Raw genomic sequence first — 14,632 nt, 5'->3', positions numbered from 1 at the left:
GAGTGCAGATTTCCAACAACTAAACATTAAGTATGGACCTTAGAGAATGCTAGTTCCAGGTAAGAGGCTAGGGGGAGGGGCTTCTACACTACACTATCAATGTCTATGGTCTGTGATCCAATCACAACCATGAACCAGGAATGTCATGAAAAAGGGCTATGCGGATCAAAGCATCCAACACAACAAAAAGAGCAGAGGTAACCAACCGTGTGTTGTGTCTTGGAGTTAACTCTTACAGGGTTGACAGACTAACATTTTGTTAACAGAGTGCAGTGCTTTTCAACCTGGTTGACAGTAATGTTGATTGAACCCTGCAAGAGGTCAATGTGTTTTCCATAGTTAGAAACCAGAATGAACACTATTTGTTTAGCTCTCTGTAGGCCCAGAGCCAAGGGGTCCCATCTAACACCAGGTCCCCATCAGGGAGTAGACCTTCTGGGTTTATGTAACAGTCATATTACTTACACCATGTCTTTTCACTGCAGTTAAAGTACAGTAGAGTAGGTTGTTATCAGCAGGGCAGTGGGCCTTGCTCTGCCTATCTATTCCCTGTCAGTGAATATACTGTAGCCTAGTTCCAGCGGGGTTCCAATGGCCTCCTCTCTCCTTCACGCAACAGCCCCGCTGACCCGTTCCCTCACTAGCATTAACAGGTGCTGTATAAAACAAATTTAAAAATGCACTCTTTTTGCGAGGTGCTGACTAATGGAACACGAACTCCAAAAAGTGGCAAAAGTTCACTGAGAAGAGAGTGACTAATTTCATCTCCTGTATTATTGTATGTGACCATGATGCTTTCCTGGTGTGCAGCTCTGTTCCCTCTCTCATTTATCCCTCTTTCCCTGGCCATGATCACTCAATATGTCTGTAAGCCCCATGTTGACCAAGGTTTCCCCCACCTTTACTGCCCAAACAATTTAGCCTCACACTGTTCTAATTAAACAATTTTGTGTTTGCTGCCCACAATGTTTGCAGCGACTTTGCACCCCGCCAAGTAGCTATAAATCCTCTCCCCTCACCTCTCAGTCAGGGCCTTGCTCTGGTTGTCCCTGGCAGCCTGCAGGTCTCTCTCAAGCCTTTTCTTCTGTGTCTCTATCTTCTCCTGGTCATCAGGCACTTTCTTGCAAGGCTTGATGTATTGCAGCTCCTTGAGTAGCTCCTCCTTCTCATTGATGAGGATGAGGCGGTCACGCTCTGGGTCCAGCAGCCCTGGCCACGCCTCACTGTCCAGCTTGGCTATCTGCACCTCGATGGTGGCAATCCTGGAGGTGGAGGGAGGAGAGCATAGAGAGTGTATATTTAATGTTCTATTATGTTGTATTTATATGTTCTCCTTTTCTAAGGCCCTGCAATAGACTTGAGTCCAGGGGGTGTACTTGTACATCAAGCTGCCTGATGCTACAAAAACAGGAAACAGGCTCCTAAGAGCCGTTCCGGCTCACACAAGCCAAGGCTTCTTGTAAGGCTACTTAAGTTCTATTTAATTGTGTGGAGGAGGGAAGGTTTAAAAGACATATGACTTATTAGGCTTCTAAGTCATTATAAGGGCTCATGAGCTAATCAAATGGCTACCCACACTATTTGCATTTCTCCCCTACCCTGCTCCCTCTTTTACACCACTGCTACTCTCTGTTATTATCTATGCATAGCCACTTTAATAACTCTACCTACATGTACACATTACCTCGACTAACCGGTGCCCCCGCACATTGACTGTACATAGTCTCGATATTGTTATTTTACTGCTGCTCTTTAATTACTTGTTACTTATATAACTCAGCAAAAAAAGAAACGTCCCTTTTTCAGGACCCTGTCTTTCAAAGAAAATTTGTAAAAATCCAAATAACTTCACAGGGTTTCAACACTGTTTCCCATGCTTGTTCAATGAACCATAAACAATTCATGAACATGCACCTGTGGAACGGTCTTTAAGACACTAACAGCTTACAGACGGTAGGCAATTAAGGTCACACTTTTCAGGGAAGTTACGAACCAATATACACAGGCAGTTAGGAAAGCAAAGGCTAGCTTTTTCAAAAAGAAATGTGCATCCTGTAGCACAAACTCCAAAAAGTTCTGGGACACTAAAGTCCATGGAGAATAAGAGCACCTCCTCCCAGCTGCCCACTGCACTGAGGCAAGGAAACACTGTTACCACTGATAAATCCACAATAATTGAGAATTTCAATAAGCATTTTTCTACGGCTGGCCATGCTTTCCACCTGGCTACCCCTACCCTGGTCAACAGCTCTGCACCCCCCACAGCAACTTGCCCAAGCCTCCCCCATTTCTCCTTCACCCAAATCCAGATAGCTGATGTTCTGAAAGAGCTGCAAAATCTGGATCCCTACAAATCAGCTGGGCTAGACAATCTGGACCCTCTCTTTCTAAAATTATCCGCCACAATTGTTGCAACCCTTATTACTAACCTGTTCAACCTTTCTTTCGTATCATCTGAGATCCCTAAAGATTGGAAAGCTGCCGCGGTCATCACCCTCTTCAAAGGGGGAGACACTCTAGACCCAAACTGTTACAGACCTATATCTATCCTACCATGCCTTTCTAAAATCTTCGAAAGCCAAGTTACCAAACAGATCACCGACCATTTCGAATCCCACCGTACCTTCTCCTCTATGCCATCTGGTTTCTGAGCGGGTCATGGGTGCAACTCAGCCACGGTCAAGGTCCTAAATGATATCAAAACCCCCATCGATAAGAGACAATACTGTGCAGCTGTATTCATCGACCTGGCCAAGGCTTGACTCTGTCAATCACCACATTCTTATCGGCAGACTCAACAGCCTTGGTTTCTCAAATTACTGCCTCGCCTGGTTCACCAACTACTTCTCTGATAGAGGTCAGTGTGTCAAATCGGAGGGCCTGTTGTCCGGACCTCTGGCAGTCTCTATGGGGATGCCACAGGGTTCAATTCTCGGGCCGACTCTTTTCTCTGTATACATCAATGCTCTTGCTGCTGGTGATTCTCTGATCCACCTCTACGCAGACGACACCATTCTGTAAACTTCTGGCCCTTCCTTGGACACTGTGTTAACAAACTTCCAGACGATCTTCAACGCCATAAAACTCTCCTTCTGTGGCCTCCAACTGCTCTTAAATGCAAGTAAAACTAAATGCATGTCTGGTTAGATTGTAAACTCTCCTTCCAGACTCACATTAAGCATCTCCAATCCAAAATGAAATCAAGAATCGGCTTCCTATTTCGCAACAAAGCATCCTTCACTCATGCTGCCAAACATACCCCCGTAAAACTGACTATCCTACCGATCCTTCATTTCGGCGATGTCATTTACAAAATAGCCTCCAACACTCTACTCAGCAAATTTGATGCAGTCCATCACAGTGCCATCCGTTACCAAAGCCCCATATACTACCTACCACTGTGACCTGTATGCTCTCGTTGGCTGGCCCTCGCTTCATATTCGTTGCCAAACCCACTGGCTCCAGGTCATCTATAAGTCTTTGCTAGGTAAAGCCCCACCTTATCTCAGCTCACTGGTCACCATAGCAGCACCCACCCGTTGCACGCGCTCCAGCAGGTATATTTCACTGGTCATCCCCAAACATAACACCTCCTTTGGCTGCCTTTCCTTCTAATTCTCTGCTGCCAATGACTGGAACGAATTACAAAAATCACTGAAGCTGGAGACTTATATCTCCCTCACTAACTTTAAGCACCAGCTGTCAGAGCAGCTCACAGATCACTGCACATAGCCTATCTGTAAATAGCCCATCCAACTACTTCATCCCCATACAGTTATTTTTTTTTTTGCTCCTTTGCACCCCAGTATCTCTACTTGCACATTCATCTTCTGCACATCTATCACCCCAGTGTTTAATTGCTAAATTGTAATTATTTCCACACTATGGCCTATTAATTGCCTTACCTTATTTGCACACATTGTATAGACTTTTCTATTGTGTTATTGACTGAATGTTTGTTAATTCCATGTGTACCTCTGTGTTGTTGTTTGTGTCGCACTGCTTTGCTTTATCTTGGCCAGGTCGCAGTTGTAAATGAGAACTTGTTCTCAACTAGCCTACCTGGTTAAATAAAGGTGAAATAAAAATTTAAAAAACAGTTGTGAAAACTTAGGACACTAAAGAGGCCTTTCTACTGACTCTGAAAAACACAAAAAGAAAGGGTACCTGCTCATCTGTGTGAACGTGCCTTAGGCATGCTGCAAGGAGGCATGAGGACTGCAGATGTGGCCAGGGCAATACATTGCAATGTCCGTACTGTGAGACACCTAAGACAGCGCTACAGGGAGACAGGATGGACAGCTGATCGTCATCGCAGTGGCAGACTACATCTAACAACACCTGCACAGGATCAGTACATCCGAACATCACACCTGCGGGACAGGTACAGGATGGCAACAACTGCCCGAGTTACACCAGGAACGCACAATCCCTCCATCAATGCTCAGACTGTCCGCAATAGGCTGAGAGAGGCTGGACTGAGGGCTTGTAGGCCTGTTGCAAGGCAGGTCCTCACCAGACATCACTGGCGACAACGTCGCCTATGGGCACAAACCCACCGTCGCTGGACCAGTCAGGACCGGCAAAAAGTGCTCTTCAATGACGAGTCGCGGTTTTGTCTCACCAGGGGTGATGGTTGCGTTTATTGTCGAAGGAATGAGCGTTACACCGAGGCCTGTACTCTGGAGCGGGAACGATTTGGAGGTGGAGGGTCCGTCATGGTCTGGGGGCGGTGTGTCACAGCATCATCGGACTGAGCTTGTTGTCATTGCAGGCAATCTCAACGCTATGCGTTACAGGGAAGACATCCTCCTCCCTCATGTGGGATGGGATGTCAGTGTTCTGCCATGGCCAGCGAAGAGCCCGGATCTCAATCCCATTGAGCACGTCTGGGACCTGTTGGATCGGAGGGTAAGGGCTAGGGCCATTCCACCCAGAAAAGTCTGGGAACTTGCAGGTGCCTTGGTGTAAAAGTGGGGTATCATCTCACAGCAAGAACTGGCAAATCTGGTGCAGTCCATGAGGAGGAGATGCACTGCAGTACTTAACTTCTTATGGCTGAGGGCAGTATTGAGTAGCTTGGATGAATAAGGTCCCCAGAGTAAACTGCCTACTCCTCAGTCCCAGTTGCTAATATATGAATATTATTAGTATATTTGGATAGAAAACACTCTGAAGTTTCTGAAACTGTTTGAATGATGTCTGTGAGTATAACAGAACTCATATGGCAGGCAAACACCTGAGAAAAAATCCAAACAGGAAGTGGGAATTCTGAGGTTGGTCAATTTAACTCAGCCCCTACTGAAGATACAGTGGGATATTGGTCATGTTGCACTTCCTAAGGCTTCCACTAGATGTCAACCGTCTTTAGAAACTTGTTTGAGGCTTCTACTGTGATGGGGGGGGCCAAATGAGAGGGGTATGAGTCAGAGGTCTGGCAGAATGCTTTGAACTCGTTCATGTGAGAGCGAGCTCTGTTCCATTTGCTTTTCTGAAGACAAAGGAATTCTCCGGTTGGAACATTATTGAAGATGCATGTTAAAAACATCCTAAAGGTGGATTCTATACATCGTTTGACATGTTTCTACGGACTGTAACGGAACTTTTTGACATTTCGTCTGCTCCTAGTGAACGCGCTTCGTGACTTTGGATTTGTTCACAAAACGCGCTAACAAAAGTAGCTATTTGGACATAAATGATGGACATTATCGAACAAAACAAACTCTTATTGTGGAACTGGGATTCCTGGGAGTGCATTCTGATGAAGATCATCAAAAGTAAGTGAATGTTTATAATGTTATTTCTGACTGCACAATATGGCGGATATCTTTGTCTTGTTTGGGCTCTGAGCCCCGTACTCAGATTATTGCATGGTTTGCTTTTCCGTAAAGCTTTTTTAAATTTTTTATCTGACACAGCGGTTGCATTAAGAAGTGGATCTAAAATTCCATGTATAACACTTGTATCTTTGATCAACGTTTATTATGAGTATTTCTGGAAATTGATGTGGCTTTCTGCAAAATCACCGGATGTTTTTGGAACTACTGAACATAACGTGCCAATGTATAATGAGATTTTTTTAGATAAATATGAACTTTACCGAACAAAACAAACATACATGTATTGTGTAACATGAAGTCCTATGACTGTCATCTGATGAAGATCCTCAAAGGTTAGTGATTAATTTTATCTCTATTTCTGCTTTTTGTGACTCCTGTCGTTGGCTGGAAAAATGGCTGTGTTTTTCTGTGACTTGGCGGTGACCTAACATAATCGTTTGTGGTGCTTTCGCTGTAAAGCCTTTTTGAATTCGGACACTGTGGTGGGATTAACAACAAGATTACCTTTAAAATGGTATAAGATACTTGTATGTTTGAGGAATTTTAATTATGAGATTTCTGTTGTTTGAATTTGACGCCCTGCACTTTTCACTGGCTGTTGTCATTTCGATCTCGTTAACGGGATCGCAGCCATAAGAAGTTAATGCAGCTGGTGGCCACACCAGATACTGACTGTTACTTTTGATTTAACCCCCCCCCCCCTTTGGTCAGGGACACATTATTCCATTCCTGTTAGTCACATGTCTGTGGAACTTGTTCCATTTGTCTCAGTTGTTGAATCTTATTTTCATACAAATATTTACACATGTTAAGTTTGCTGAAAATAAACACAGTTGACAGTAAGAGGACATTACTTTTTTTGCTGAGTTTATATATAGACTGATGGGTTGGGAATGATGGGAATGGGTCATCTGGGTTACACAAGTTACCTTCTATTTGCTTCTTCATACTTCAGGCTCAGTCGCACCTTCTCTGCCAAGTTGTTGGTGTTGGTCACAAACTATATCAAACAAAAATCAAGGTGTGTGACAAAGCTACATTCTGATCAATTAGTGACGCAACCAGTATCTGTGCATTGTAACCTTGTTCCTGTTCATTAGGGCACACCAAAGGAAAACATTTTGAGACGGAAAATTAAAACAAAGCATTTCCTATTGGACAAGTCCAGGTATTCGCTCACAATTTCAGTCTATTAACTTCCGTGCCAAATGAACAGACCCCCCCGCTCACCTCAGCAGGTATGTTGGTCTGGGATCCGGCTTCGGAGTAGAGGCGAGGGATGGACAGCTCAGAGTTGGCCAGGGAGGGGCTGCTGCCCCACAGGTCAGACTGAGAACCCACTGAGTCCAACTGGAAGCCATCCTTAAGCACCGCTAGTTTCTACAGGGAGAGGAGACCAACACATACAGGCTTAACAAAATCAGAGATGGTGAAATCAAAATGGAATCACGCATAGTATGTTTTATGACCTTTGCTGTGTGTCTTACATTCACAAAGCTCCTATCCTATGGTTTAAATCTATAACACATATCATCATCAGAGATAGGCAGTTACCTGTGTCTCTGTCTAAAAAGGAAACACCAACATAAAGTGTCTTAAAACCTGTTTGGGATAGGGGGCAGCATTTTCACTTTTGCATGAAATGCGTGCCCAGAGTAAACTGCCTGCTACTCTGTCCCAGATGCTAATATATGCATATTATTAGTAGTATTGGATAAGAAAAACACTCTGAAGATTCTAAAACTGTTTGAATGATGTCTGTGAGTATAACAGAACACATATGGCCGGCGAAAACCTGAGAAAAATCCTACCAGGAAAATGGGAAATCTGAGGTTTGTAGTTTTGCAAAGCTTGGCCTACCGAATACACAGGGTCTATGGGGTTAAGTTGCACTTCCTAAGGCTTCCACTAGATGTCAACCGTCTTTAGAAACTTGTTTCAGGCTTCTGCTATAAAGGGGGGAATGGGAGCTAAATGAGTCATCGCCAGAAGTATGTGGACACCTGCTCGACGAACATCTCAATCCAAAATCATGGACATGAATATGTAGTTGGTCCCCCATTTGCTGCATAACAGCCTCCACTCTTCTGGGAAGGCTTTCCACTAGATGTTGGAACATTGCTGTGGGGACTTGCTTCCACACAGCCACAAAAGCATAGTGAGGTCGGGCACTGATGTTGGGCGATTAGGCCTGGCTCGCAGTCGGAATTCCATTTCATCCCAAAGGTGTTTGATGGGGTTGAGGTCAGGGCTCTGTGCAGGCCAGTCATGTTCTTCCACACAGATCTCGACAAACCATTTCTTTATGTACCTCGCTTTGTGCACAGGGGTACTGTCATGCTGAAACAGGAAAGGGCCTTCCCCAAACTATTGCCACAAAGTTGGAAGCACAGAATCGTCTAGATTTCCCTTCACTGGAACTAAGGGGCCTAGCCCAAAGCATGAAAAACAGCCCCAGAGCATTATTCCTCCTCCACCAAACTTTACAGTTGGCACTATGCATTTCGGGCAGGTAGTGTTCTCCTGGCATCCGCCAAACCCAGATTTGTCCGTCGGACTGGCAGATGGTGAAACGTAATTAATCACTTCAGAGAACGTGTTTCCACTGCTCCAGAGGCCAATGGCGGCGAGCTTTACACAATTCCAGCCGACACTTGGCATTTCGCATGGAAACCCATTTCACAAAGCTCCCGACGAAGTTATTGTCCTGACGTTGCTTCCAGATGCAGTTTGGAACTCAGTAGGGAGTGTTGCAGAGGACAGAAGATTTTTACACGCTTTGTGCTTCAGCACTCTGATGTCCCACTCCTAGCCGTTTCCACTTCACAATAACAGCACTTACAGTTGACCAGGGTAGCTCTAGCTGGGCAGAAATTTGACCAAATGACTTGTTGGAAAGGTGGCATCCTATGACGATGCCACATTGAAAAACACTGAGCTCTTCAGTACAGGCCATTCTACTGACAATGTTTGTCTATGGAGATTGCATGGCTGTGTGCTCGATCTTTTTACACTTGTCAGTAAGGGATGTGGCTGAAATAACAGAATCCACTAATTTGAAGGGGTTTCCACATACTTTAGGTCATGTAGTGTAGTGTTTATATGTGAAACCAATTTCGAAGATGCACACTTTGTTCTTCTGAAATCACTTCGGTCGCGCAAAAGGAAGAAGTTCGTGCTAGAACACGTGCGGATCAAATACACCGCTATCACGCTGATTAAGGCGTTTAAAAGTCCTAATAATTTGAAAGATTGCTCAGAAAATCAGGTGTTTTAATCTGCGTATGCTTACTTAAAATATGACCTTACGCCGAGATTAAGATAAGCAAAGTAAGGTGTTTACATGACTAATGGAATAATCGGTCTACTGCCACAATCAGTTTAATATCTAATTATTTGTGATCATGTAAACATACTCATACACTGCAGTCAGACATACACTACAAAGCCAACACACATACAACTGAACTGTCAGCGGCAGAAGGCTGGGAAGGCATCCCAGTGGGGGGGAAGATAATCATGGGGGCTATGCATTATTAAACACAACCCAGCCCCTACTAACAAACACGTTTGTTGTTTTCTACAGCTGCTGCCACCAAGATTAAAAATGGGGCATGTGTGTGTGTATATATATACACATGTCCCACCCCACATTTCCTCAGCGGAGTTGGGAGCATGAAGTAGGCAGGCGAATACCACCCACGCACTCCTCTGTCTCAGCTTCTAAGTCTCAGCCTGCTGGTGCATCATTGACTGAGCAGCAAAGTCATGGCAGGAATATGTATGAGTATGTTCGTCTGTCTGTCACTCAGCCGAGGGGACGCAGGGACATGAGGGGAGACGGAGAGGTTGCAGGGGACAGAGGAAAAGAGGGAGGGTGATGCCCCAGCGGAGGGAAAACTGAGCCGTGTGAGACGAAGAAGTACCCGTCTACCAGAGACTGAGGGATTGTGCGTTCCTGGTGTAACTCGGGCAGTTGTTGCTGCCATCCTGTACCCGTCCCGCAGGTGTGATGTTTAGATGTACCGATCCTGTGCAGGTGTTGTTACACGTGGTCTGCCACTGAGAGGACGATCAGCTGTCCGTACTGTCTCACTGTAGCACTGTCTTAGGCATCTCACAGTACGTACATTGCAATGTATTGCCCTGGCCACAACTGCAGTCCTCATGCCTCCTTGCAGCATGCCTAAGGCACGTTCACGCAGATGAGCAGGGACCCCGGGCATCTTTCTTTTGGTGTTTTTCAGAGTCAGTAGAAAGGCCTCTTTAGTGTCCTAAGTTTTCATAACTGTGACCTTAATTGCCTACCGTCTGTAAGCTGTTAGTGTCTAAACGACCGTTCCACAGGTGCATGTTCATTCATTGTTTATGGTTCATTGAACAAGCATGGGAAATTGTGAAGTTATTTGGATCTTTACGAATTATCTTTGGCCAGGGTCCTGAAAAGGGCCCGTTTCATTTTTTGCTGAGTTTCTCTCTGCACACAACACCTGACCGCCATCCCATCTTATCCATTCACCAACCCCTCTCCCTCCCTCATCCCCCGCTCTTCCCATCAAATCAATGTTTATTTGTCACGTGCGCCAATTCTTAATTACAAGCCCTAACCAACAGTTCAATTTTTAAGTAAAAAAAATAGGTATTAGGTAAACAATAGATAGGTAAAGGGAAAAAAAGGGAAAATAACAGTAGCGAGGCTATATACAGCTGGTACAGTTCCTGCTTACCTGCATGAGCTCCTGTTTCTCCTTCTCCCCGGAGCTGATGGCGTCCCGGATGGACTTGACCTCGTTCAGGATGGCCTGCTCATCGTGAAGCTTGACACCGTAAGGCGCGCTGGACACCTTGTGGTCGATCCTGGAGGGAGGCACACGGTGGAAACAAATCAGAGAGTGAGTTATTAAACAGTCTTTAAATAGTACACCTGAAGATGTGCTGAGTTGTACATTTTTGCTCTCAGATTATTATTCTATAGTTTGTTGAAGAGGGATGTTGTTTACAAAAACACATTTCATTTTCACTATAATAATCCTACTGTGCCACTTTCAAACCATCCTGATCTAATCTAGACAGGAGTGAACAATAAGAAACTATGGATCCATTACAGGAGTCAAACTGGATTTAAAGGGCCACAGGTGTAGAGAGAGAGGAAAGAGCCTGTCAGCGACACAGGGAGAGAGACCATCCATTCGTGGCGGCAGCAGCAAATATGTAAAGCCAGTCATCAGCAAGTCATGCGTGCAGCGGAACAACAGGTCTTTCCACATTCTTCCAAGAGCAAAGGAGGCCGGGAGGGTGCATGCGAGGGAGGGGAGCAGCACTCCTCCATTACAGGCCAAGGAGAACTAGAACAAATGAAGCCTCTGTAAGCCTTTTCCACCTGGCTGTTAGAATAGATACTCTTATTCTATTTCAGTCTTATGTTATAAAGACCCTAAGGTATTTTCTTTGGGAAAGGAGAGTTTAGGACCGACATAGGATGTTACTGTGTTAGTACATTATTATTGTTTCATGAGGGTTGGTAAATGTCTTTGATATCAAATGAAGGTCACGGAAGAATGGATTGGAATCCAATAGAACCACTATGTATCTTGTCGTTCATTTACAAAAACAAACATCACAGAAATGAGCCAGGACACAGCTTTTTCCACAACACGCATTGTAGAAGCAGCACATCAGGCACTCCAAGAGAATTGTGTTTCGCAGGCAAAAACAGGGATATTTGACCCTTTTGAAGGTCACACTTGAAATTACAGTTGAAATCACTGTCTATGTAAATGGCAGGGAGTTGCCATTTTGACTATAGTGAGAGTTGAGGGCCTCGAGGTTGTTGATGTGTTGACAACTGGAATCTTTCTGCAACTGTATGGAAAAAGCAGAAGCCTACTACTACGATGAAGTGTGATTGTGTAACGAGGTTGGGTTGCACTTACTCTTTCAGCGTTTCAAAGCCCTGCTCTTTATACTGCAACTCTTGTTTCATGCAGGCTAGGTCTCTCTTCAGCTTATTCACCTAAAGGAGACAAACACACAGGACTATAGTTATTTCACTGAAATGAAAAATGTCCAGGTAAAAATACTATTGATTACTGGGAATATGATAATATTCAGCATATTCACCCGAGAGAAACACACAGTATACATTTACTGAAATAAAAAATGTCCAGTTGCAATACAATTGATTACGGAGAAAATTATTATTTGGCTATATTTGGGAACAGCTGATTCAAATAGAACCGATCGTGTTTGTTCCTTGCAGAAAAAGAATGAGGATATAACTGATAATGCACCTGATCGTATCTAATATGATTAAATATATGATTAAAACATTTGCTTATTGTACTTTTATGAAATGTGGAGGGAGGGGGGAACATCGACAAATAATCCAACAGTGTATTACTGTTACGCAACACCAACTGGCAGCTCTGGGACGTGTCCCAAAATGGTACCCTATGTAGTACACTGCTTTTGACCAGTCCTATGGTCCCTGGTCAAAAGTAGTACACTATATAGGGAATAAGGTGCCATTTGGGACGCAGCCCTGGGTGCAGTCCTCAGACAAAGATGTCACTTACACATATTCCTCCTTTACAATGAGAAAGAGAGTTGGACACTCAGTCACTTAGCAACAGCCCGTTGGACTAAGCCTATTTCATGCACTAATGTCTGCTTAGGGATGAGAATTAAGCCCCAACATAAGACTTAAGAACATATGGGTATACACATCCATTCCTAATGTGACTGAACACAAGTAATGCAGGCCATAAATAAAGTACAGAGACAGTGTAAAAAAGTGTTTTTGTACTACTTACAATTTGTTTTATATAGTACTACTGATATTGATTACTGCATTGTTGGGAAAGCGCATGCAAGAAAGGCATTTCATTGTACTTTTGGAACGTGACAAACTTGAGAGTGGTTTCTTACCCTACTTTTGGAAGTGACTATCTCGGCTTTGAGGATTTCTGGGTCATATTTACTGCTGGAGGATGATCTGGAATTCACTGCGGGAGATAAGATGAGAGGGTGAGCCGGTGCGTTATCTAATCCTCTACATCGCTTTATTCAACTTCAAGGCCCTTCTCATCAATCCCCTGCGTATTATCAAAGTACTTTAAATCACCACTTCAAGTCTGAGGAACAACAGAGGATTACGCTTAGGAATGAAGTCAAGTTAAGTGTTGTAGCGTGTATTAAAACTTTATTTTAAATGTTTTATAACTGACAACTTGAGTAAACTATGATGAGCTGCAATTCTATGATCAAATTTATATGCACCTCTCTTCCCCATTGCCACCTCTTCCCCATTGCCACCTAGCCCCTTCGGTCACCCAATAACCCTGTCTCCCCTGGCTTGTCCCGGTCCTTACAGCTGGTCTGGGAGGTGGACCTGTCCCTCCAGGCGTTGTTGAGCTGGAGGTACTCTTGCTGGGCCAGGCGCAGGCGCTGCTCCTTCACCTGGTAGATCTCCTTCTGAGCGCTCAGCGCGTCCTTGGCCACGTCCAGGTACTCCCGCAGCATGACCTCCTGCTCCCGCTGCCACTGGGCCCGCGGGTCCTCCAGCTGAGTGCTCTCTGATGGGGGAAGAGAGGGAGATGAGGAAAGACAGAGATCAATTGGAGAGGACAGGGAGACAGAACATAAGAAATGGATGCGATAATATTTTTTACTAATCACAATTTTGGATCATGATTTGACCGGCCATGTTTTTCCCACAAATGTGTGATGAATATGGGTGCTGAAAGCTTTAGTTATGGAGTATTGCATATCTGGACTCACTTGTGTTATGATCCACATAGTAGGCCCCGACATTGGGGTCGTAGGCCTCCTCCCAACCCACAGGCAGCTCATCGCCAATGCAGTCAGCAAATGTCAGAGGTTTAGTCTGCCTGAAAATCACACACAAGAAACAGTCAACTGATGGTAAGAATTGGAGAGGTGTCACAGCAAAAGTAAATCAGGATGACCATGCCAAGATAGTGGGCCATCCAGAGTCTATGCCAAGATAGATCATTTATTTGTCACGGAGGGCTACCACCATTGCTGTGTGTGTGTGTGTGTGTGTGTGTGTGTGTGTGTGTGTGTGTGTGTGTGTGTGTGTCTCTCTCTCTCTAATAGGGGGGGGTCCAGTTAGAATGGGTCTCTATTCACCTCTGGCTTGCAAAGCACAATAGCCGGAAGCTGGGGCCTGGCATTCCACAAGTAGCGTTAACACATCGCCTGGAGGTTTCTGAGGCAACCAATCCAGGCCTTCCAACACAAGGCCAGAGTTCTGGATCACAGGAGACCCAGGAGGACCTCAGTGGCCACCACACACTAAGCACCTCAAAGCACTCACCAACAGGACCAATGTGCCAACGGAAAAAGTGAAGGGGCCTATTTGCTGAGTAACGGTCCAAAAATCAGCCTCTCTGGGTCTTTACATTAGCTGATTTGGATAGGATACTGTTGTCTTTTCCATGCTGCTCTAACTTGGCACAACCAGGATCACAATTGAATCCTAATTCTTAGCATAGCTCCTATGACATAAAACCCTGTGCTAAAGGACAGAATACAAATTATGCTAATGTTTACATTTTTGACAGTTATCAGCGGCACAGCCGACATGTCCACTTTTAGGAAAATAGGTGTTATCTAGAACCTAAAGTGGTTATTCGGCTGTCCCCTTAGGTAGAACCCTTTTGGTTCAAGGTAGAACCCTTCCACAGAGGGTTCTCCCTGGAACCCAAAATGGGGACATCCGAAGAACCCTTTTGGAGGCCTTTTTTCTACGAGTGTAGGAAAACTTGTCT

At 44.7% G+C, this 14,632-nt stretch overlaps 1 protein-coding gene across 1 annotated transcript in view; it reads right to left on the bottom strand.

The window, feature by feature from the left end:
- Positions 1 to 14,632, bottom strand: part of LOC120057040 (protein KIBRA-like) — a 34,694-nt gene that overhangs the window by 15,888 nt on the left and 4,174 nt on the right. The window contains exons 3-10 of the mRNA XM_039005412.1: positions 13,620 to 13,729; positions 13,211 to 13,414; positions 12,768 to 12,844; positions 11,774 to 11,853; positions 10,568 to 10,697; positions 7,071 to 7,220; positions 6,770 to 6,840; positions 1,020 to 1,262 (exon numbers count right to left, since the gene is read on the bottom strand). Coding sequence (XP_038861340.1) covers positions 1,020 to 1,262; positions 6,770 to 6,840; positions 7,071 to 7,220; positions 10,568 to 10,697; positions 11,774 to 11,853; positions 12,768 to 12,844; positions 13,211 to 13,414; positions 13,620 to 13,729 — 1,065 coding nt within the window. The remainder of the gene's footprint in view (positions 1 to 1,019; positions 1,263 to 6,769; positions 6,841 to 7,070; positions 7,221 to 10,567; positions 10,698 to 11,773; positions 11,854 to 12,767; positions 12,845 to 13,210; positions 13,415 to 13,619; positions 13,730 to 14,632) is intronic.

The sequence above is a fragment of the Salvelinus namaycush genome, chromosome 12, assembly GCF_016432855.1.
Source record: "Salvelinus namaycush isolate Seneca chromosome 12, SaNama_1.0, whole genome shotgun sequence".
NCBI lineage: Eukaryota > Metazoa > Chordata > Actinopteri > Salmoniformes > Salmonidae > Salvelinus > Salvelinus namaycush.
Note: the sequence above shows the minus strand (reverse complement) of the source record. Positions and strands in the feature narration are given on the sequence as shown.